This window comes from Notolepis coatsorum (assembly GCF_963971535.1).
Source record: "Notolepis coatsorum genome assembly, chromosome: 10".
In the NCBI taxonomy this organism is placed as follows: Eukaryota; Metazoa; Chordata; class Actinopteri; order Aulopiformes; family Paralepididae; genus Notolepis; species Notolepis coatsorum.
Genome location: NC_140174.1, coordinates 135,350,131 through 135,372,854, shown reverse-complemented (window position 1 = coordinate 135,372,854; position 22,724 = coordinate 135,350,131). Strand labels below are relative to the sequence as shown.

At 43.5% G+C, this 22,724-nt stretch overlaps 1 protein-coding gene across 1 annotated transcript in view; it reads right to left on the bottom strand.

The window, feature by feature from the left end:
* trpm6 (transient receptor potential cation channel, subfamily M, member 6) overlaps positions 1–22,724 on the bottom strand; it is a gene marked incomplete at its 5' end in the record, with an annotated part of 158,988 nt that overhangs the window by 77,537 nt on the left and 58,727 nt on the right. The window contains 3 exons of the mRNA XM_084323194.1: positions 6,786–6,918; positions 17,808–18,004; positions 18,295–18,409. Of these exons, the coding sequence (XP_084179320.1) occupies positions 6,786–6,918; positions 17,808–18,004; positions 18,295–18,409 (445 nt within the window). The remainder of the gene's footprint in view (positions 1–6,785; positions 6,919–17,807; positions 18,005–18,294; positions 18,410–22,724) is intronic.

Genomic DNA, 22,724 nt, shown 5'->3' with positions numbered 1-22,724 from the left:
CTGTTGGTGAATGGAAGAATCTTCACTTCAGCTCCTCTCAGGATCTTAGCTCTGTCAAGTGCCTTCAACTTCACTCACAGCTGCTGTCGTCTGGGGATCTGGCAAAGATGGTGCCGGAGAGGTGACTTTGATCCAACCCACTGAATGGAAAGGAATGTTTCCCTGAATAGAGACAATTCTTAAATCTATATTGTCTCCGACAAACTGAGTGAATACATTGGTTGTTTCCCCAACCTCCATGACCACCCGATTGTGATGGCTAGTTTCACTTCCACTGGCTATCGTAAATGATAGATCCTCAAGGTCAACCGCAACCTCATCATCGATCTGCTCATCAGTTTCTTCCACAATGGTATAAAGAGTATCAGAAGTATCTTGGATGCCATCTCCATTCCTGTCATTAAGGAAGCAGTATTTGTAGTTTTGTGTCTCGGAATATGACTCTGTGTATCCCAGCTGGTGTAACTTGTTGAGCATCCATTTTGACCCAAATCTATGATCAAGTTGTATGGCAAGCCCCATCTATGGCAAAACTCCTGATCGAGGCCGACAGGCCTTTATGAAGTTCTGCCCCCAAATGGCTACTCTTTCATCGGTCTTCACTATTGGCCTCAGGAACATCTGACTCTGGATGTGTTAGGGCAGGGGTTGGCGGAGCCCAATAGCAGAACACAGGAGGAGAGAGAATGGAGCGTTTTAGGTTGGCTTTAATGTTTACCCCCAAGCAGACAGGTTTACAACATCAGAATGTGCAACAGGTACAAGAATGTGCAATGGACGAGAGCAGGTGCACTCCTTGTGCAGCACAGGGTGTCCAGGTGGGAGGTGTACCAGAGCGGTGGTCCTGGGCACAGAGAGAACAAGATTAGGACAAGGTATTTCAACAAGGATAGAGTAGCAAGGCTAGGGTTCGTTGTCGTACCTAGGAAGTTAGGTTAACACTGTGACGAGGGTAGAGCAGGATCCGTGGGCTGAAGTAGTAGTTCGCTGACGAGGCAATCCATCACAGCGGTGTCAATTAGTGTCCCACTGGCAGCGTGGGAATCCTGGGGTCGGATGCTGCCCATACAAGGGTGTGAGAGGATGAGGGGTGAGGAAGGCTCTCGCCGTGACTATGACATGATGTCAGTCATACTGTGTGCTGTGGGGTATGACTTTGGGTCTAGATCGACCATGGCGATGTCGTTGCATACAAACTTTAGTGCAGTCTTTATGATCTGAGTCTTCTCATCTCCATGCTCAAGATTAGCATGATGCTCTCACAGAATGTTGTCTGTGTCATCTTTGAGGCAGAGCACATCTGCCCTTCTCTCCTGTGATGTGAAATACAAGGTGTCATGGAATTTATCTTGGAGTTTCTTCTTTAGCCAATACTTTGAATAAGAGAGGCTCTTATCTGGTGACAGATCAAACTGCTGTAGCTTTTTGTGGACTTGGTCAAGAGTCATCACCCCATGCTCGCGTTCTGAGTCTAACCAATCACAGAATTCAACAAAAACAGCCTCTCGTTCCTCATCAATTTCTTTCTTTGTCCTCTATCTTCAGTCTTGGAGTAATGGCCACCTGTCTCAAAAAGAGTTTTGCAGCGCAAATGGTACAGGGTTTCTTCTGCCACAAGGTCATTGATCCCTTCCAGACGTCAACTGGAACAACTTCAGTGCCCCAGTCATCCCCGCGACTCTGTGCTGTCTTCCGCAAGCTTGCCTTCAGTCTATCGGCAGTCAAATTATCTGGCGCTGTATCTCTTTCTAGCTTCCTCTGGAAGTTTTGTAGATCTGTGCAGGTTGGTTGCAAAGAATGCATACATTCTTGTACAGAAGCTGAATGGACCATGAACTTGTAGAACTGCATGCAGAAGCTGCACTGAAGTCAGAGCAAGTGCATCTTCTCTTCTTATTTGCTGACTCTTTCTCTGCCTTTAATGTTTGGCCTGAGTTCTTGTTGACTTCAACAAATCTGTTGTATAAATCATCTTTACACTTTTTGTGGTACCTGAGTCTTCCTATGTTCTGAGCCTCCTTCAAACACTCCAAAATATTAGCATTTTCAACTACTTGTGCTTGTTCCAAAAAAGTAGGGTAGCCATTAGGAGTTGGCTGTATCAGCCTCTGAGCTGGTGTCTCCGGGCTTTCACAGATGAAACAATTTAGCAAAGGTGGAGTCGAGTCCATCCATACTGCAGCTAGACTAATATGTCCTACAAAGTAAAATAAACATTGTATTATTCAGTCATAATATCATTATTTTGTGACATTAAAGACAATATCATGTACAGTAGATGATTAACATTGTAATAGATATTATTGCAAAGGAAAATAGAAGATCTGCTTCACAGTAACGTTAAACACAAAAGATCCTGTCAGAGACAATACACCACTGTAACCTAATGGGCCAGAAAGCTAGCATTCAAGAAAATAAAATGATCATAAGATTCAGTTTGAGGTGTGTAATACATCATGGTAGTTGGATACAATCATGGAGTAATAAATCATGGATTTCACGTTAGCTAGATAACCATGTTGTTGTGCCTAATGTTACATAGCTAACAAGTAAGAAAAGTTGACAACTAATCATGGAGTAATACATCATGGATTTAACGTTAGCTAGCTAACCATATTATTGCGCCTACTGTTACACAGTTAACAAGTAAGCAAAGTTGACAACTTGTACAGTATGTTACATTTCATTACCAAAGTAGTGACATGAAATATTTCAAGTAAAAAATGTAGATAATACTTACATATCAGGCGTAAAAAGCAGTCTGTCCATGATCAAATGAAGGTTGCAAATGGCTTCAGCATGTTAACTCTAAACTTCCTCACTCTGAATGCCAACCAACTATAATAATAATAATAATAATAATAATAATAATAATAATAATAATAATAATAATAATAATAATAATAATAATAATAATAATAATAATAATAATAATAATAATAATAATAATAATAATAATAATAAGTCCTAAAAGGGCAAATAGTAAAGTAATCAAACATTTCTTATGCTAGCAGTGGAAAGGCATTGTGGGGGGGTGGGGGGCCGAGCGGGAAAGGTGGGCATAGCCATTTTTCCACAAAGGAATGATTTTAGTGAAAAATAAATGATTGCAATCAACTCAGAATCATGAAAACCCCATAGTTTGACCCCTCACAAGTTACCCAAGGCCAAACTGAACATTTTAGATTGTTCGAAAATCGGTATTCGGTACCTCAACTTTGAGTAGTTGTTACGAAAAAACATACAGGATTTGAACTTCAACTTTTTAATACATCTTACTACACACCTTTACAAACACATTAGTGAAGAAATTGATTGGTAAGGATTTAGTTTGCAGATCGGTCAAATATCTGATAAAATGCCCTTACTAGGGGGACTTGTACACAGTGATGTCAGATATCAACGACTCCCTAAGACCATTGCTGCAATTCTGCCTGGACAGCTCAAAATACTAATAAAGACCGTTAACTACTGTTTGGCGTTGGTGTGTCATTATAACCATGCTGGAATATGAATGCCTTTATTAGTTTCGTTCGATTGGCTACCGGGTATAATATGATTTGTAGAGGCATACAATCTATTTTGTTGTCTGTATTAGGTAGCCTATATGAATTACATCAATCAAACGCAGGAAATGGGGCTGGATTGGACACACCCTGAGAAAACCATCCTCCAACACAACCAGGCAGGCCTTAACCTGGAACCCACAGGGGAAGAGAAAGCCAGGAAGACCCAGAAACAGCTGGAGAAGGTCTGTCGAGGCGGATCTCAAGGAAAAAAGAACATCATGGAAGGAAGCAGAGAAAATCTCCCAACACCGAACCAGCTGGAGAGATTTCATGAATGACCTATGCTCCCCAAAGAGCAAAAGGGTTTAAGTCATATGAATTACATATAATAGCAGCCATAGCCTACATTATGCAACAGTAACTTGCGCATATATAATAGCACATGGCACAGCCCTGCGAAGCCTGCACAGTAAACTAATTTGATCGTTAATCTAGCTGTTGTATCTTTATGCTTATGAAAACATTAAATAATATGTATAGGCTATAGGCCGTCGTTTTGCATTAATAGCCTATATTCTCAAATGGCATTTAATGGCTATCCGCTGTGGGCTATCTCCTCGCTGACGGACCAGTATACCTTATATCATATCATATTCCTATATGTCTCCCAGGAATCGTGGGGCTGTGGGGAATAAAGGTTGGGAAGACCCTGCTATTATAGCCTATCCTTTATAATGTTATAGGCTATTTCATTTACAGTTTACTCTATCAGCCTACCCAGCATGAAATACGTTCTTTGTTAGAACTCAAATTCGTTATTATTTTGCGCATAGATTGCAGAAATACGGGAACGTTTTGATTTATATTTAAAAGGCTTTGACATTGTAAAACGAAATAAGTGGAATTTCGAAGTTATGTAAGCAGAATACAAGTCATATCACCCACACGATATATGCTACCTGTATCCAGAGCATGTATGCTTTTCATTCATTTAAGACACATTTATTGCAAGGGTTTTGTAATACACATAAATTCAACAAATAACCTCTGTTCTCGTTGCAATGCGTTTTTAATTCTTTCTTATACAGTAGGAATGGGGGAAGAACACTATATTGTGGGTGTTTGTTCATATGACTTGTATTCTGCTTACAGCTTCGAAATTCCACTTATTTCGTTTAACAATGGCAAAGCCTTTTAAATATAATCAAAACGTTCCCGTATTTCTGCAATCTATGCGCAAAATAATAACGAGTTGAGTTACGCGGAGTGCAGTCAGTACACCCCGTATATTCCGATAACGCTATATATAAACCATGCTGCATTAATTCAGAAAGAAAGACCTATTATTCCACATGCTATTTATAGGGTTTTGACCATAATTACACTACTGTCGCTATTTTACAATTAACTATAATGAATTACGGGGGTCATACAGAACACGTCAGTCAAACTAATGAACGAACGCTTATTTCCGTGTTGAAACTAATGCATGAAATTGATGAAAGCATATGCCGTCCGTCTGCAGTATCCATATTCTACCGCTGGGCACCAGGTACGCACAGTCAGAGCTGAGCGTAGATATATGCACAAAGTCAAGCACACGTTCAAATTGATAAGTCCCACACTTTGCTTAGAAATGATCGTACGCACGGGTTACGCACATATCTGTGCGTACGCAACGTTGATAAATGAGGGCCCAGGTTTCCATGATGCCAGGTACCCAGGTGGGGTATCTCCCAGGCCTTTCTGTGTGGAGTTTGCATGTTCTCCCCGTGCTCACAAGGGTTTCCCCTCTGATAAGATAAACCCAATGGAAAAACATGCACAACAACAGATCGCTAACGCTGTGGTGTCCTTGACGAAGACGGACAGGAGCACTTGGATTGGTCCCCGGGGCACGGCTCACGTTGACGCCCTATCTGCTCCCGGCTGCCCATGGGGGGAAGGACGATGGGATGGGTTAGGCGCAGAGACTCCGCATCGGCGACTGAGAAAAAGACAATGCATGTGTGTGTGTGTATCCCGGTGTGTGTGTGCCGCTCCAATTGCATGTCCAGTTCGTTGCATGCCGAATAAAGACCCCCTAAAGAGGTCCTGCATTATTATTATATTAAACTTGAAACTTGTGAGATCTTATAAGAGGATAAAGGAAAATAGTCAAGATAGTAATCAAGATTCAAGATATTATTATAATTTAAAATAAAATACAAAATAGAGCTGTATTAACAATAACTCAGATTAATCATACCAAGTCGCTTTGGATAAAAGCGTCAGCTAAATGACAACATGTAAATGTATTATTATCTTTTTAGTTTAAATATCAACATTATCTGGCCATCCTCAGTAAATACTATCAAACTCCTCTAACCTCATCTGGTGTTTCCAAAAACCAGAGATGGGACGGGCGCTCACGCACACACACACACATTTTAAGCTTATAGCAGACTTAAAGTTAAATCAACTATCCAGTTAGTTTTTAGTGTAACGTTTGGAGAGAGAGAGAGAGAGAGAGAGAGAGAGAGAGAGAGAGAGAGAGAGAGAGAGAGAGAGAGAGAGAGAGAGAGAGAGAGAGAGAGAGAGAGAGAGAGAGAGAGAGAGAGAGAGAGAGAGAGAGAGAGAGAGAGAGAGAGAGAGAGAGAGAGAGAGAGAGAGAGAGAGAGAGAGAGAGAGAGAGAGAGAGAGAGAGAGAAGACTCTCCTTCAGTCTGACTTGCGGAGCGCGCACTGGACTTAATCTATGCGCACTGCCAGCCAGGCTATGGAGAGATTCAGATACAATTGAACACAAACGGTTCCAAATATATGAATGTTTCACACCGCCAACAAAGTAGCCTACTGGGTCTGTTGATTCTGAATGAAAATTAGCTGTAATTTCTGCACGTCTCACTCCGTCTCCACACTTCTAGACCAGAGTATTTAACCACACCCCTCCGACGCAAATGTAGTTATTTCTACTGCATCGGAATAAATACTCTGACAATTTAACAATAATTAACACATTTACAAGTCGTATTACGTTTAGCTAAATATAAGGAAACCGATAGAGAACATTTCAAAGCACTCAAAAATGCCAATATCTCTATTTCGAACTATTTCTGAATCGCGCAATGTTTTCGGCTTTTCTGAAGAATGGTCTCTGTCGGCACAATCCGACCTGGACCGCGCCGGGTCACACTTTACCACTGCATAGTGGTTACCAATGGTTACAGGCAGCCATGTTGGAAGAAAGAGAACTACACAAACATTCCATGCAAAGGCATCCATTGGTTAGTCTAACCTCTCGGCTGTAGCTCTGATCCTGTTGGTCTGGCTGCTGTGGACATCGTTGTTCCTCTCGTGGAAGTACGCCTGCACACACTTCTCTTCAAACTCATGGAGCCGCTTTAGGTCCTCAGGACCCAGGTACAGCTCTGAGAGAGAATGAATGAAAACTTTATTTAACAGATTGCAGAATGGGTACAATACAGTACGGCTCAATACACACAATTGTTAAGGGGATGCAGACCAGAGAAAGACTTTTGTCTTGTTTACATCAGGGTCCCCCATTTTCAATTCATAGTGGTAGAAGAGATAAGACATATATCTTTTTATCCCCTTGGGAAACTTGAGAAGCCCATTTCACAAGTTCAATACTAAAGATATACCATACTTTGTCTCCCCCAAATCTACATCTGCAGCATTAAAGGTGCTCTAGATCAGTGTTTCTCAACTGGTGGGTCATTTTGAGTGGGTTGCGGATGTGTGTGTAAAAAAAATTATATATATATATATATATATATATATATATATATATATATATGTATATTTAAATGTTTGCACTACCTATCTTTGTGAAAGTGGCTTCTCAGCTCTGGTCCAGCTGAAGACAAAGCGGAGGAACAGATTGGACATTGAGCATGACCTCAGAGTTGCTTTGTCTACCATCACCCCAGACTTTGAGACTATTGTCAGGAGCAAACATCATCCCCAGTTATCCCATTAGTTCCCTGGGATGTTAAGCTAAGAAGTCTGCTAAGAAGGATATATTATTTATTATTATTATTATTATTATTATTATTATTATTATTATTATTATTATTATTATTATTATTATTATTATATTATTATTATTATTATTATTATTATTATTATTATTATTATTATTATTATTATTATTATTATTATTATTATTATTTATTATTATTATTATTATTATTATTATTATTATTATTATTATTATTATTATTATTATTATTATTATTATTATTATTATTATTATTATTATTATTATTATTATTTTATTTCATTGTGTTTTTAGCCCTTAGTTGCACTTTTGCAACCCCAGTTATCCCATTAGTTTTATCGCTTTTCCCCCCTTCTGTTCCGATCGTCACCGCGGCCACAATTGTCGACGGAATGCCACAATATCGCACACAACCCTTCACCTACTCCTTGAAGTGCTCATGTGCGCTTCACAACGCTTCATCTCTTATCGTTTGCTTTTAATCATCGTGACAATGCAGTCATGCGTCTGCCCTCATTGAAATACATTCAAAGTGAAAGTGCATAGTCATTCATGATTGCATCAGCCTAACAGGTGGCGTCTATGCCAAATACAACGCTGTTTGGTTTCCGGGTTCCTCTGATTGGCCACGACGCCCACGTGACCCCGCGCTAGCACGCCCCCTTATCCACGCCTGCCGCTACGCCGCGCCAATCTCCTCTGTGTCAGAGCGGCAGAGGTCCCTGTGTGTTAAGCGAGCCTTGTAATGTTAAGCGACCTACTCGCGGAAATGTAATGTTAATCGGCGGAATGTACATATTTATCAAAACAACTACCAGATTCACTCTACCAGATTCACTCATAAACGTTATGGGTTTGAATCACTGTACATTGAGGGGGGTTGAATCACTGTTTACACTCCCCACTACATTCGTCACTCAGTTTTAACATCGACGGTTAGCTCAACTCGTTAGTCAGCTTGCTGTGGAGCCTATGGTCACTTCAATTTTTTATTTTTATTTTTTTTACGTTTAATTAATTTATCATCTCTCTATATAAACGTAACTAGCTATTCATATCTGTTGACAATAATGAGTGTGCTCTCCCGTCATCCATTCAAAGTGATTGACTGATTGACACCAGCTGAGTGATGGACTCATTAATATCAGCTGAGTGTGTGTATATAAGAGCGACCTTCACAAATAAAAATGTTGCTTCCTTGATACACGAATCCTGTCTCTCAGCGTTTTATTCCTTCTCTCTATATACTGTATAGTCTAGGTTATGATGTCTAGCCAATACGCAATATCCGACATTCAACAGGTTATGGGCCCAGAGCGCTAGAATCATGACGGCCAGACAATCGGAAGGGAGTTCGCGTTGGTCTCGTCTAGCGTTTGACGGAGATGAACAAAAGTATGAACTGTGGGAGACTAAGTTCATGGGCCATCTCCGGCTACAGAGACTAAAGGACACTCTCGAAACGGATCTCCCTGACGAGGCATCTGCTGACGAGTTGAGAGAAGATGGTGAGACAAACGCATTGATATACGCAGAGCTCATCCAGTTTCTGGACGATAAGAGTTTATCGCTGGTAATGCGAGAAGCGTCTGATGATGGACGGAAAGCCATCGGAATATTGCGCAATTATTATGCGGGTTCAGGGAAGCCAAGGATTATCAGTCTCTATATAGAGCTGACTACACTGCACAAGTCTAGCAGTGAAACGGTGACTGACTATGTAATTCGGGCAGAAAGGGCAATAACTGCACTGAGAAACGCAAATGAGACTTTGAGTGATAGTCTACTCGTGGCTATGGTATTAAAAGGACTGCCCAATGCATTTAAACCCTTTGCGATACATGTCACACAGAGTGATGAGACTATAGTGTTTTCTGAGTTTAAGACTAAGCTCAGGAGTTTTGAGGACACTGAGAAAATGCGCGTTACCACATCGGATGACAATGTTATGCGAGCCCAAGCCCTGTCTGACCGGGGTGCACAGAATGCCCAGAACACGCGCATTCAGAGCGCACAGAGTACAGACATTATATGCTACAGATGTGGCCAAAGTGGGCATATGAGAAGGACCTGTCAACGCAAGCTGTGGTGTCACCACTGTAAAAGCTCCACACATCAAGGGGCGACCTGCAGACGGAGACCGGAGCAGAACGATGCGCGAGGCGTGTCTGTGCAAGTGAGTTGTCATGACAACAACACATATGCGTTTCTGACGAGGGAAGGCGATCCAGGACGCGGTGTTAAGAAGAAGGGCCTGATGGTAGACACCGGTGCGACTGCGCATATAATCACCGACCTGGCCAAGTTCAAAGTGTTCGATGACGGATTCCAGGCCGAGTTGCACTGCGTGGAGTTGGCTGACGGCACGAGGAGCAACGGGGTCGCAGAGCGCAGAGGGGACGCGGAGGTGTGCTTGATTGACAGCAGAGGCAGGCAACTGACTACAACACTGAGAGGGGCGCTGTACATCCCCTCATTCCCGCAGGACATCTTCTCTGTGAGAGCAGCCACCACTGGTACTGGAGCCACTGTGATCTTCAGACAAGGAGAAGACGTCCTACAGCACAGGGACGGTACTGAATTTCACATCCATGAGCATAATAGGCTGTATTATTTGCCCATAGTGGATGACCAATGTGATCAGAGCAAGGGCTGTTTTGATATACAGACATGGCATGAAATTCTAGGACACTGCAATTATGCTGATGTTGAGAAACTCCAGCCTATTGTTGATGGTATGACTATTAAAGGGAAAATTGACAAGTCTAAACTGAACTGTGAAGTGTGCACTCAGGGAAAGTTTGTACAAAGCTTCAACAGGAAGCCTGATGTGAGAGCCAAAAAGGTTCTAGAGTTGGTGCACACAGACCTAGCGGGTCCTATTGACCCAGTGTCCATAGATGGGCATAGATTTACACTTTCGTTTACTGACGACTACTCAAGTACTGTGTTTATCTATCATCTGAAGCATAAGAGTGATACTGTGCAAGCAACAGAGCAGTTCATAGCTGACACCGCCTCATATGAGAGGATCAGACGCATCCGGTCTGATAATGGTACAGAATACACTGGTAAAGAGTACCAAGGGCTACTGAGGAAAAATGGTATAAACCATGAGACGTCATCACCATATTCGCCACATCAGAATGGTACTGCAGAACGCCAGTTTAGGACTCTTTTCGACATGGCTAGATGCATGCTATTAGAGAGCAAGCTCCCAAAAGCATTATGGCCTTATGCAGTACAGACTGCAGCTCAAGTAAGGAATAGATGTTTTAACAATCGCACTAAACAGACACCTCACATGCTGCTGACAGGGAAACGTCCTAATATGTCTAGGATGCAGAAGTTTGGAACTCTGTGTTATGCCTACAGACAGCACAAGAAAAAGTTAGACCCTAGGAGTGAGAAGGGCTTCTTTGTCGGGCATGACAAGAAGAGCCCAGCTTACCTGGTTTTCTACCCCGACAGTGGAAAGGTGAGGAAGCACAGGCTGGTCAGATTTATGCCAAAAACAGTAGGTGAGCAGCAGACACAGACTGAGATATCCATAGATGATGAGGATTTTGGTGGGCCACTTAGGGCTAGCACAAGCAAACAAATGGATGCTAGTCCAGAGATTGCTAAACAGCAGATTCCTGTGACCAGGCCAGAGAACAGCCAGGATCAGGCTAGAGAGGAACAGGAGGTCAAACAGGAGTCTCCACGCTATCCTTCTAGGGACCGGAAGAAGCCAGATTATTTTGGTGATAGTGTATATGAAGCAGGCCATGTGAGCGGATCGGAGAGTGAGCGGCGCGGGGAGCGGAGCGGGCGGTTTTGACGTGAGCGAGGAGTGGGTTTTAAAATGGGTCGGCGCGACGTCCGGAGCGAGAGTTCTCCTCCGCTCCAATCCACTCCGGGCCGCTCACACAGTGGTTTAACACTGATGTAATAATATACATGTAGTACAATGCCAAAGCAACAGATGGCGATGTACAAACATGAAGGCCATTTTCAACCAATGAGAATTGAGAAGGGTGAACCTGTGATATCCTGTTCAGGCTTTGTCACTCACAGGATGTTAGAAAAGTATCAACGCCATTGTTGTTGTCGTTAGCTTACATGCTAACGTTAATGGCAGCGACCATAGCATTGTGGCTCGGCTAACTATCATCGCTTAATAGAGCTAGTGAATGGATAAACAACGTTATTTAACATTGCAGAATGGGTACAATTACAATGCGGCTCAATACAAACAATTGTTAAGGGGCCCAGGGGGTGTAGACTGTTGTAGTTTGAGCTAATGTACACCATGCTCCAAAAAAAAATTAAAAAAAAACCGAGCGATCTGGCGCGGGGAGCGCTCGATTCAAGGTGAGCGGTGAGGGAGCGGAGAGCGACTTGGGGGCGGGGTCAACATGAGCGATTAGCGGAGCGGACCAAGCTTTAAAGAGCGAAGAGCGGATTTCTCGGCCGCGCCGATCCGCTCACGTGGCCTGATATGAAGTAAGTCAAGACCAGACACAGGTTAATGTTGATTATTGTTACAAAATGTTGTGTAACATACCTTTAACTTACAGTGATGCAGTGAAGTCACCCAAATCAAAGGAATGGGTCAGTGCCATGGAGGATGAAATGCAATCACTGAGAGAGAACGGTACATTTACTTTGACCAACTTGCCACAGGGCAAAGTTGCAGTGGGGGGTCGATGGGTGTATGCTATCAAGAAAAATGCAGATGGTACAGATAAATACAAGGCACAATATGTTGCTAAAGGCTACAGTCAGAGAAGGGGTGTTGACTATGGAGAGACTTTTTCTCCCACAGCCGACCTGACCAGTGTCAGAGTGCTGATGCAGAAAGCTGCACAAGAAAATTTGATTTTAAATCAGATGGACGTTAAAACTGCCTACCTACATGCACCGATAGATTATGAGATATACATGGAACAGCCAGAGGGTTATGAACAGACATCTGGCACAGAGACATTGGTGTGTAAACTAGAGAAGTCACTGTATGGTCTAAAACAGTCTGGCCGGAATTGGAACAACATGTTACATGACTATCTAATTGTGAATGAATTTGTGCAAAACCCTGCTGATCACTGTGTATATACAAGAGAAACTGAGCATGAGAAGGTAATCATGATTATATGGGTTGATGATTTGGTTCTTGCAGCCAGTAATGAGAATGCAATGAAGGCTGTAAAAGAGATGCTCATAAGGACATTTCAGATGAAGGATATGGGCAGATTGACACACTTCCTAGGAATCGACTTTGAACAGTGTGATGGATGTGTGACAATGTCACAGAAGCAGTGTGTAAAGAACATGCTAGAGAGGTTTGACATGCAGGACTGTAAACCCAGATCAACACCATGTGAGCGGGCACTCGATTACACTGAAGGGGCAGGAATAATGAATGATGTCACCCGGTACAGAGAGGTGGTCGGTAGCCTAATCTATCTTACTATGTGTACTAGGCCAGATCTGTGTTTCATAGTGAGTAAACTGTCTCAGTATTTTAACAAACCAACTGAGGAACATTTGGCTACTGTCAAACATGTATTGAGGTTCTTAAAGGGCACCAGTGATAAAATGTTGTGTTACAAGAAGTGTAATTCTGATTTGAGGTTACAGGCTTACAGTGATGCGGACTGGGCAGCAGATGTCACAGACCGACGCAGCACAACAGGGTACTGTGTTAGTCTACATGAGACTGGTCCATTGGTCTCATGGAAGACCAAAAAGCAACAGACGGTGGCATTGTCCACATGTGAAGCAGAGTACATGGCACTAGCTGCAACCACCCAAGAGTGTTTACACCTGGTACAACTGCTGACACATATGGATGCATGTAAGTATGCACCACCCATTGTCCATGAGGACAATCAGGGAACCATAGCATTAGCTAAGAACCCAGTCCGCAGACAAAGATGCAAACACATAGACATAAAGTACCATTTTATCAGATCTACAGTACTAAATGGACAGATCTGTTTGCGATACTGTCCCACAGATCAAATGGTGGCTGATGTATTTACCAAACCAGCAACTAAGGACAAACTAAATAGGTTCACAAAGGTTATGTTTGGGAGAGAAACCACATCAGTGTGAGTAGTGACCAAGTGGTCACATTTTTGTTTTTCTTGTTTATTTCAAAATGTTATAAAAGAGTGCCAGTGAAAAAAAACTGACTGTGTAAATAATGAAATCTAATGATTTATGTTCTTGTTTCACTCAGGAGAGGAACCATATCAATGACGGCCTTCGTTTGATTAATGGAATGTAAAAGTGTTACAATAACTGATTGTTATTAAATTGTTTTTTTTTTTTTTTTTTTTTCCTTCTCCAGTTTAGATAGTTCAGTAGATAGCAAGTGGGGGTGTTGACAATAATGAGTGTGCTCTCCCGTCATCCATTCAAAGTGATTGACTGATTGACACCAGCTGAGTGATGCTCATTAATATCAGCTGAGTGTGTGTATATAAGAGCGACCTTCACAAATAAAAATTTTGCTTCCTTGATACACGAATCCTGTCTCTCAGCGTTTTATTCCTTCTCTCTATATACTGTATAGTCTAGGTTATGATGTCTAGCCAATACGCAATATCTGACATTCAACAATATCAATCAAAATAACGTTCATCTCCGAGAGCTGCTCTTATTGTGGTCAGTTGGTGACAAGTTCGAATCACTTCAATTCTTTTCTGCAACATATCCACTCTTGAACAATGAAAAACTCCTTTTTCTTTTATTTACAAATAAGAGCAGCTCTGAAGGCTTGCGGAGATTAACGTTATTTCGATTGATATGAATAGCTAGTTACGTTTATATAGAGAGATGATAAATTAATTAAACGGAAAAAAAATTGAAGTGATTCGAACTTGCCAACAACTGACCATAGGCTCCACAGCAAGCTGACGAACAAGTTGAGCTAACAGTCGATGTTAAAACTGAGTGACGAATGTAGTGGGGAGTGTAAACAGTGATTCAACCCCCCTCAATGTACAGTGATTCAAACCCATAACGTTATGAATATATGTTATATAACGTTTATGAGTGAATCTGGTAGAGTGAATCTGGTAGAGTGAATCTGGTAGTTGTTTTGATAAATATGTACATTCCGCCGATTAACATTACATTTCCGCGAGTAGGTCGCTTAACATTACAAGGCTCGCTTAACACACAGGGACCTCTGCCGCTCTGCCGCGCGCTGCAACACACAGAGGAGATTGGCGCGGCGTAGCGGCAGGCGTGGATAAGGGGCCGTGCTAGCGCGGGGTCACGTGGGCGTCGTGGCCAATCAGAGGAACCCGGAAATCGAACTGCGTTGTATTTGGCATAGATGCTAACAGGTGTGTGGCACATGGCCCATGGCTACAGCTGACCTGCCAATGACCTCTCATGGACTTAACCCTTAATCGCCCCTCTGTGTAGCAGTACTGAATTGCTTGACAGCGCCCTCTGTCTTGCGGGTTGTGTCATTGTACTTAGTAGGGATGTGCTCTTTCATTGGTCTATGTTGACCCATTGGACTCGGTAGGGATATCCTCTTTCATTGGTCGATGTTGACCACTCCCCCGATCCTTAGACCACGCCCCCTTAGGCCACACCCCCTCAGTGTATCTCTTGAACCGTTTGTCGTCAAGACTTGCGTGTTGTGCCATTGGACTCGGTAGGGATATCCTCTTTCATTGGTCGATGTTGACCACTCCCCCGATCATTAGACCACGCCCCCTTAGGCCACACCCCCTTAGTCCTGAAAAATACAAATAAATCGGAAAAGTCCGAAAAATTTCAAAAACTCGGAAAAGTCAGATTTTTTTTTAAACTAGCAAAAGTCCGAAACATTTTTAAAACTCGGAAAAGTCAGAACATTTTTAAAAACTAGCAAAAGTCCGAAAATTTTCAAAAACTGAAAAGTCTGAAAAGAAATTTAAACTCGGAAAAGTCCGAAATTTTTTAAAAAATCTGAAAAGTCCCAAAAATTTATAAAACTTGGAAACGTTTTTTAATACGTTTTTTTGTTTGTCATAGAGACTCGCGAGAGACCCTCTCCCGTTGGCCGGCGGTGCACAGGCGTCACCCACACTTTCACAATTTCCCCCGCGCGGAATTGTCTAGTTATTATTATTATTTAATTTCATTGGGTTTTTAGCCCTAGTTGCGGCACGGTGGTGTAGTGGTTAACACTGTCACCTCACAGCAAGAAGGTCCAGGGTTCGATTCCCGCTTGGGGACCAGGTTTCCATGATGCCAGGTACCCAGGTGGGGTATCTCCCAGGCCTTTCTGTGTGGAGTTTGCATGTTCTCCCCGTGCTCGCAAGGGTTTCCCCCCCGATAAGATAAACCCAATGGAAAAACATGCACAACAACAGATCGCTAACGCTGTGGCGTCCTTGACGAAGACGGACAGGAGCACTTGGATTGGTCCTCTGGCGCGGCTCACGTTGACGTCTGCTCCCGGCTGCCCTTGGGGGGGAAGGACGACGGGATGGGTAATCGCAGAGACGAATCGCATCGGCGATTCTAAAGAGACAATGCATGCGTGTGTGTTCTGGTGTGTGTGCTAAAAACTAACCGCTGTGTGTGTACCGCTAAAACATTGAGTGTCGTTGCATGCCGAATAAAGACCTCTGCAACAGGTCCTGCATTATTATTACTAGTTGCACTTTTGTTGCAACCCCAGTTATCCCATTAATTCCCCCAAACTTAGGTCTGTTATGTTAAGCTAAGAAATCTGCTAAGCATATTATTTATTATTATTTGATTTCATTGGGTTTTTAGCCCTAGTTGCACTTTTGTTGCAACCCCAGTTATCACATTAGTTCCCCCAAATTTAGGTCTGTTATGTTAACACTTTGATCGCCATGGTTAAATTCATAATTTACCATCCCTCGCCATCTCTATTTGTCTATGGAGAAGTTCCCCTTCTTTGCAGGGCTATAACTTTTTAAATTGTATTACTAAATTGACATTATTATGGCCCATTCAATGTCCTATATATATTGTTCAGGGTGTAGCAACGTTATACTTTTTCATTCACATATTCATACTAAAATATGGTCTAAAGTATAAGTATGTTTTTATCGTTTTCTGCAGCTTTCTTCAGAACTTGATTTATAGTCCCAAATGCATTATATTGATGATCAAATACAGTTTGGTAGCGATCGGTGCCAGATAAAAAATTTCAACTGGAGGTACTTATAGAAGTTACTACGTATCATCTGATGTTGACCGGATGGGCGGGGGGTCGTTTATAATTCCGTGGGCAACGTTATATCATTCACCTAGTGTGGGTCATATGATCATCAGAGCAGTTTATATGGAACACGTTAGAAAATAACGCTGAAACTCACCGTGGCTTCCTCGCGCCGTTGGGGGATGAGCGTGGAACAGAATTTTTTCTATTATGGGATGGAGAAATACCGGATCCATTTCCAGGTTGTATAATAGTATATACGTCCAAATCATGTTGTTTATTGAGTTAGGGTGAGCGATCGATTATCCAGTGTGTCAAGATGGAGTCCCTGGAGCTATAGCGAGTGGTCGGACCGAATTTGGATGAGCACCAGTTTCCTGTTTCCGGTTTGCTGTTTGGGCGATCTGCCGATCGGCCACCAGATGGCGCTCTTGAACCGTTAGAGAGTTGAGAGGAGATCAGCAGTATATCTCAGGTCCCCGGAGGAGAAATATGATTTCGATCACAGATTTTTGAAATATTGATATCAAAGACGAGTTACGGCGTCTTCGGCAGAATGAGCATGGCGGGGAAAGACGAGTTCCAGCGTTTTCGGCGATTAAAGTGTTAAGCTAAGAAATCTGCTAAGAAGCATATATTATTTATTATTGTTTTATTTCATTGGGTTTTTAGCAATAGTTGCACTTTTGTTGCACTTTTTTGTGTTTATTTCATGTTTTGAAAGATTGCGTATTACTGCAATTATTTTTTGTACATAAATCATAGTGGTTAAAAATTTTGGGTCGCGACTTAATGACTAAGGAAAATGTTGGGTCCCGAGGCTAGACCAGTTGAGAACCACTGCTCTAGATAACATTTGTATGTAATCATTTTTAACCCTTTCACTACCACACTACAGAAGGTCAACCCTTTCACTACCACACTACAGACGGTTAACCGTCTGTAGTGTGGTAGTGAAAGGGTTAACCTGTTGTTGTGTGGTAGTGAAAGGGTTAACCTGCTGTATTGTCGCAGTGAAAGGGTTAACCCTTTGGTAGTGTGGTAGTGAAAGGGTTAAATAAGAATACACCCACAGGGCTTTTACTCCTTCAACACCACACAGTACTCACTGAGCCCAGAGCATCTCTCCTCCTGCTCTGCCTCTCCCTTGTGTCTCCTGTAGATGGCGCTCACACCCAGGGTCATGTGGCTGAGGATGATGAGGGGCGGGGGCAGCCACGGCCTCTTCTGATAGGTCATGATGTAGCGGTAGCGGTTGTACTTCCACAGTTTGTTGGACGTGGACGCCATGTCGAAGTACACATTGCTGTTGGTGGAGAGAGACAGAGACATACAGGTTAAATTATGTATTCTGTTTCAGGGTCTCCGGTCGGAAGACAGATCCCTGATAACAACCGTCACTGAAAGATTACCTTTCAAATTAAAACGTTTGGAAGCAGTCAGAAGTCTGATGGCATTCTCTATGACCGTATCATTAAGATTAAACCTTTGTTTCGCCCAGCGGTAAAAAAAATTATGGATAAAATAAAAACTGATCTGATCAAACAGGTAGCAATCTTTCATAATCTCATTGAATCAGGTTTCTAGGGCTCTTACTTAAAGAATGCGATGAGGATGTTGACCATGATGATGTACTGAACAAACAGATACACGGCCTGCAGGAAGGGCGTGAGGAAGGCAGCGGGAGCACACGCCTGATTCTCCTTACATGCTGATCACACACACACACACAGACACACACAAACATTTACATTTAGTCATAACCAAAGTGACTTACAAATTGTGTGCAACAAGTCAGCAGGAGGGGTACACCTCTATAGGTATAGTAGCATATGACATAATAGTAAAAGATAGTAAAAACTACATGTAGGGGAGAACGGGGGACGTTGTCACACGGGTAGGTTGTCACATTCATTATATTTCACCACCAGAGGGTCCTGTCTCCCATACTTTGGTATTTAAATGTCCAGAATTGGGGTCAGAGTGCACCTACATTGCAGTGGAGGTTATTCAATGACAACACGTGAAGCACAAATTCACTCATAATTATTATTAATTTACATATATATATCTATATATTTTTTATTATTATTATTATTATTTTTTATTAGAAATGTTTTCCTCTGTAAAAAAAATGCCAGTGAATTTTTTTTTTTTTTCAAAAATGGCCAAGTGACAGCTCTGAGCGCTCTGATCAGGCCTATTCATCACATAACTGCAGTGGTGGCGAGCTGTCAATCACTATAGTGCAACTTATAGTGCACGGGTTGATCTTAGTTGATTATTATCCAATAAAAATAGGCTATTTGAGTCATCTAAGCCCCGCCCGTGCATTATTGCGCACGCCACTCGCGAACGGGGATTGAATGATTGACAGCCCTCAAAGTTCTGACACTCAAATCAGAGAAGAGCTCCGTGACTGTGATGATGTCATCAAGTTCTCCGGCTGTTTGATTGATTGATTGACATTTTTATTAACAGATTGCAGAATGGGTACAATACAGTACAGCTGTAACAACACAGTAGGCTAAATTAAACTTTGCGCCAACATTAAGACCGCAGCATGACTGTGATGATGTCATCACCAGTGATCTCCAGTAATCGGAGATAGTATAAGGAGTTTGGGGGAGGATTCGCGAAACATGTGTTTACCTGTAGCCAGGGAGAACCGGGAGTTGCATTGAAACCTACCAAGATAGACCCCCACGACCAAGGTTATCGGACTACCAGGTCAGACGGGCCGACTTAGTCTCGCTCTGAGTGGGCTGGCTGGGGAAGACGAATGGAGACCTTTTTCATCAGAATATATCAAAGGATGGATTTAATTTACAAGTGATCAGATGGGAGGGAGTCTATTTACGAGGGACACTATTTCCTGTAACGTCGTCAATGGTGAGTGAAATACATTTTTTTTTATATTTAGTAGCTGTGTGCGTGGGGCGCGGCGGGTCTGTGTTGATTATGAATTAATTGGCTGTATTTTACTGCGTGCGTTCACTGCGTTGGTATGCTTTCTGCGGGTAACAAGCGATTTATTTTGGTCCGCTGTGGCCTGGCCTCTGTGTGTGTGCGTGTGTGTGTGTGTGTGTGTGTGTGTGTGTGTGTGTGTGTGTGTGTGTATGTGTGTGTGTGTGTGTGCGTGCGTGTGTGTGTGTGCACACGCGTGTGTGTGTCGTTCAGTTCTATATAGTGCTGAGTGATGTGCATCTGAGATTGATCTGGTAATGCGTTCTGTACATCTCCTCCCTCTCCCTCCTCCTCCTCTTCCTCTCTCTCCTCCCCTCCGCCCCCTCCTCCTCTCCTCCTCCTCCTCTCCCCCTCCTCTCCTCTCCTCTCCCCTCCTCCTCCTCCCCTCTCCTCCTCTCCCTCTCCTCTCCCCTCCTCCTCCTCCTCCTCTCTCGTGATGTTTGTAAGTGAGGCGTGTGTGTCAAGAGTTACTCCAAGGTATTTATTACTAGTGCCTGTTGTCTTTAACTGTAGTGTCTGTCTGCTGTCTTCATAACCACACTGTGTGTCTGTACTTCTTTATTACATTTTTTATCTCTCCCATCCTCCCCAATATTTTTAACTCACAGCCACCACTGATGTTTTAAAAATATAATTTAACATATAATATAATCATTTGTGCTTCACCAAAAAATTTGGTCAGCAGCCGCCACTGCTACATTGTCATATTTGGAGTGAAACAGCTGAATTTGAGGTGAGAGGACTTTTTGTGTTTTTCATGTCCATTTGTAAATATTCCGCTCCTCAGTATTTCTCTTCTAGGCTTTTACACAATTGGTTTATAATGAAACAATTATTGTTGTGTAAACCTTGTACCTTTAGTTCACATAATAATAAGAGACGGAGAGCGTGTGATCACGTTGACTGTTTACTGGTAGGTAAGTCAGGAAGTGCCTTGCAACATACAAACATGTCCGTGTAGCAACACGAGCCAAACCCTTACAGGACACCTTCCCCTTTTAGTAAGAAACATCTCCCAGTCCCTTAATAACAAACCCCCCCCCCCCCCCCCCCCCCCCCCAGTCTCTCACATATCCAATCTAACTGGAGGACGTGACACTCTGCCAGAGGAGGTCACATAGGGCACTTTGGTGTTATCAGAATGTCTGTCATTTCTATTGTCACTGGCACTTTGAGCTGGCTGGTATGGGTGTGTCTCTGAGTTACCTTGTTCCACAGTTGGCTCAGGTACCTCAGGTGTTGTTGCTGAAGAGTGCGCAGGTGAGAAAGATTTCTTCTCAACTGTCCTTCGTCCGTCTGTACGATGTATGACCTGGGCGTTGTCGCCTGCTGTATGACAGTCCCTCCTCTGTTCTCTTTGGCGAGCCACACATTTTGGCCACTCTGCAGCGTAGGTAAGGGACGGGCTCCGTGACGCAGATTGTAGCGACGTTGTTGATCCTCTTTTGCCTGCATCTCCGACTTCCTGAAGTCTCTGATGTTTGGCCAGCGAGGGAGTAGAGTCTTTGGGAGTTGTGGTATGTTGGAGCGAATCTGTCTCCCCATGAGGAGCTGTGCAGGGGAATAACTGCTCTCCAGGGGCGCCTCCTCCCTTCCACAGCCCCTTCACTGTAGCCACGGCCCGCTCAGCCTCTCCATTTGCCTGCGGATACTGTGGACTGCTAGTCACATGGGTGAAACCATACTCGCCAGCAAAGCTCTGGAAGGGTAACCCACTGTATTGGGGCCCATTGTCAGAAACCAGGGTCTGCAGGGTCCCGTTACGGCTGAACACATCCTTCAGCGCGGCCACGACTGTCTCCGCCGAAGCTACCTTAAGATGGGCAACTTCTATATATCGCGAGAAAAAGTCCACAATCACCATATAAGTCTTCTTCTCCCAGAAAAACAAGTCAGTAGCGACCCGCTGCCAGGGCCTTTCTTGCACTGGTGTGGGGACCAAGGGCTCTCTGCGTTCTGCCCTGTGTTGTGAAAATGTGTCACACTTTTCCACCAGCTGATTGATGTGTACCGACAGTCCGGGCCACCAGACTGACTGGCGTGCTCTTGCTCTGCACTTGACAACTCCTTGATGTCCAGCGTGCAGGTCATTAAGCACCTCCTGTCTGATGCATTGGGGAATCACAATCCTCTGACCACGCAGCAGTAGCTCACCAGCCAGTGTGAGGTTCTCTCTTTCTGGCCAGTATGTCCCCAACTCCGGTGGGAGGTCATGCTTCTCAGGCCAACCTGTCTTACAGTATCTGATGAGCTTTGCACAGACAGGGTCAACACCCTGTTTCTCCTGTATGCTCCTCAGCCTAGCTTCCGTGGCTGGGAGGCTTTGCACAACTGCATCCACGAACACTTTGACTTCTGTTTCCCTGTCCATTTCTTCTTGTGTGAACGTGTGCTTGACAGGAGCTCTCGACAATGTGTCTGCTGTTATCAAGCACTTACCGGGCACATGTACAATATCGTATGTGAATCTCATCAGTCTCAGCCGAAACCTCAGAACTCTGGGTGGGAGCTCATCTAGTGCTTTGTTACTCAGCAATGGCACTAGTGGCTTATAATCAGTTTCCAGCCTGAATCTGACCCCCAGAAGGTAGGATGACAACCGCTCACATGCCCATGTGGCTGCCAACGCCTCCTTTTCTATCTGGGCATAATTCTTCTCTGGGCTTGACAGGCTCCTAGAGATGAACACGACCGGCTTCCATATCCCATCTGTCTGTTGTTGCGTCAGAACGCCTCCGATACCGTAGGACGAGGCATCGGCCGATACGCACGTCTCTGCTGTAGGTGAGTACGGGGCTAACACCCGCGGGGAAATTAACTCTGCTTTCAGTCTCTGAAAAGCTTCTTTTTGTGGGGCCTCCCAGACCCATTCATTCTTCCTGCACAACAGGTCTTTGATTGGGCGAGTGTACGAGGCCAGATGAGGTAAGAACTTGCCTATATATTGGGCCATCCCCATCAGTCTTTTCACTCCTTCGACGTCGGTAGGCTCAGGCATCTTCAAGATTGCTCTGACCTTAGCTGGATCCGGGGCCACCCCGTCTGCTGTGATGCGGTGA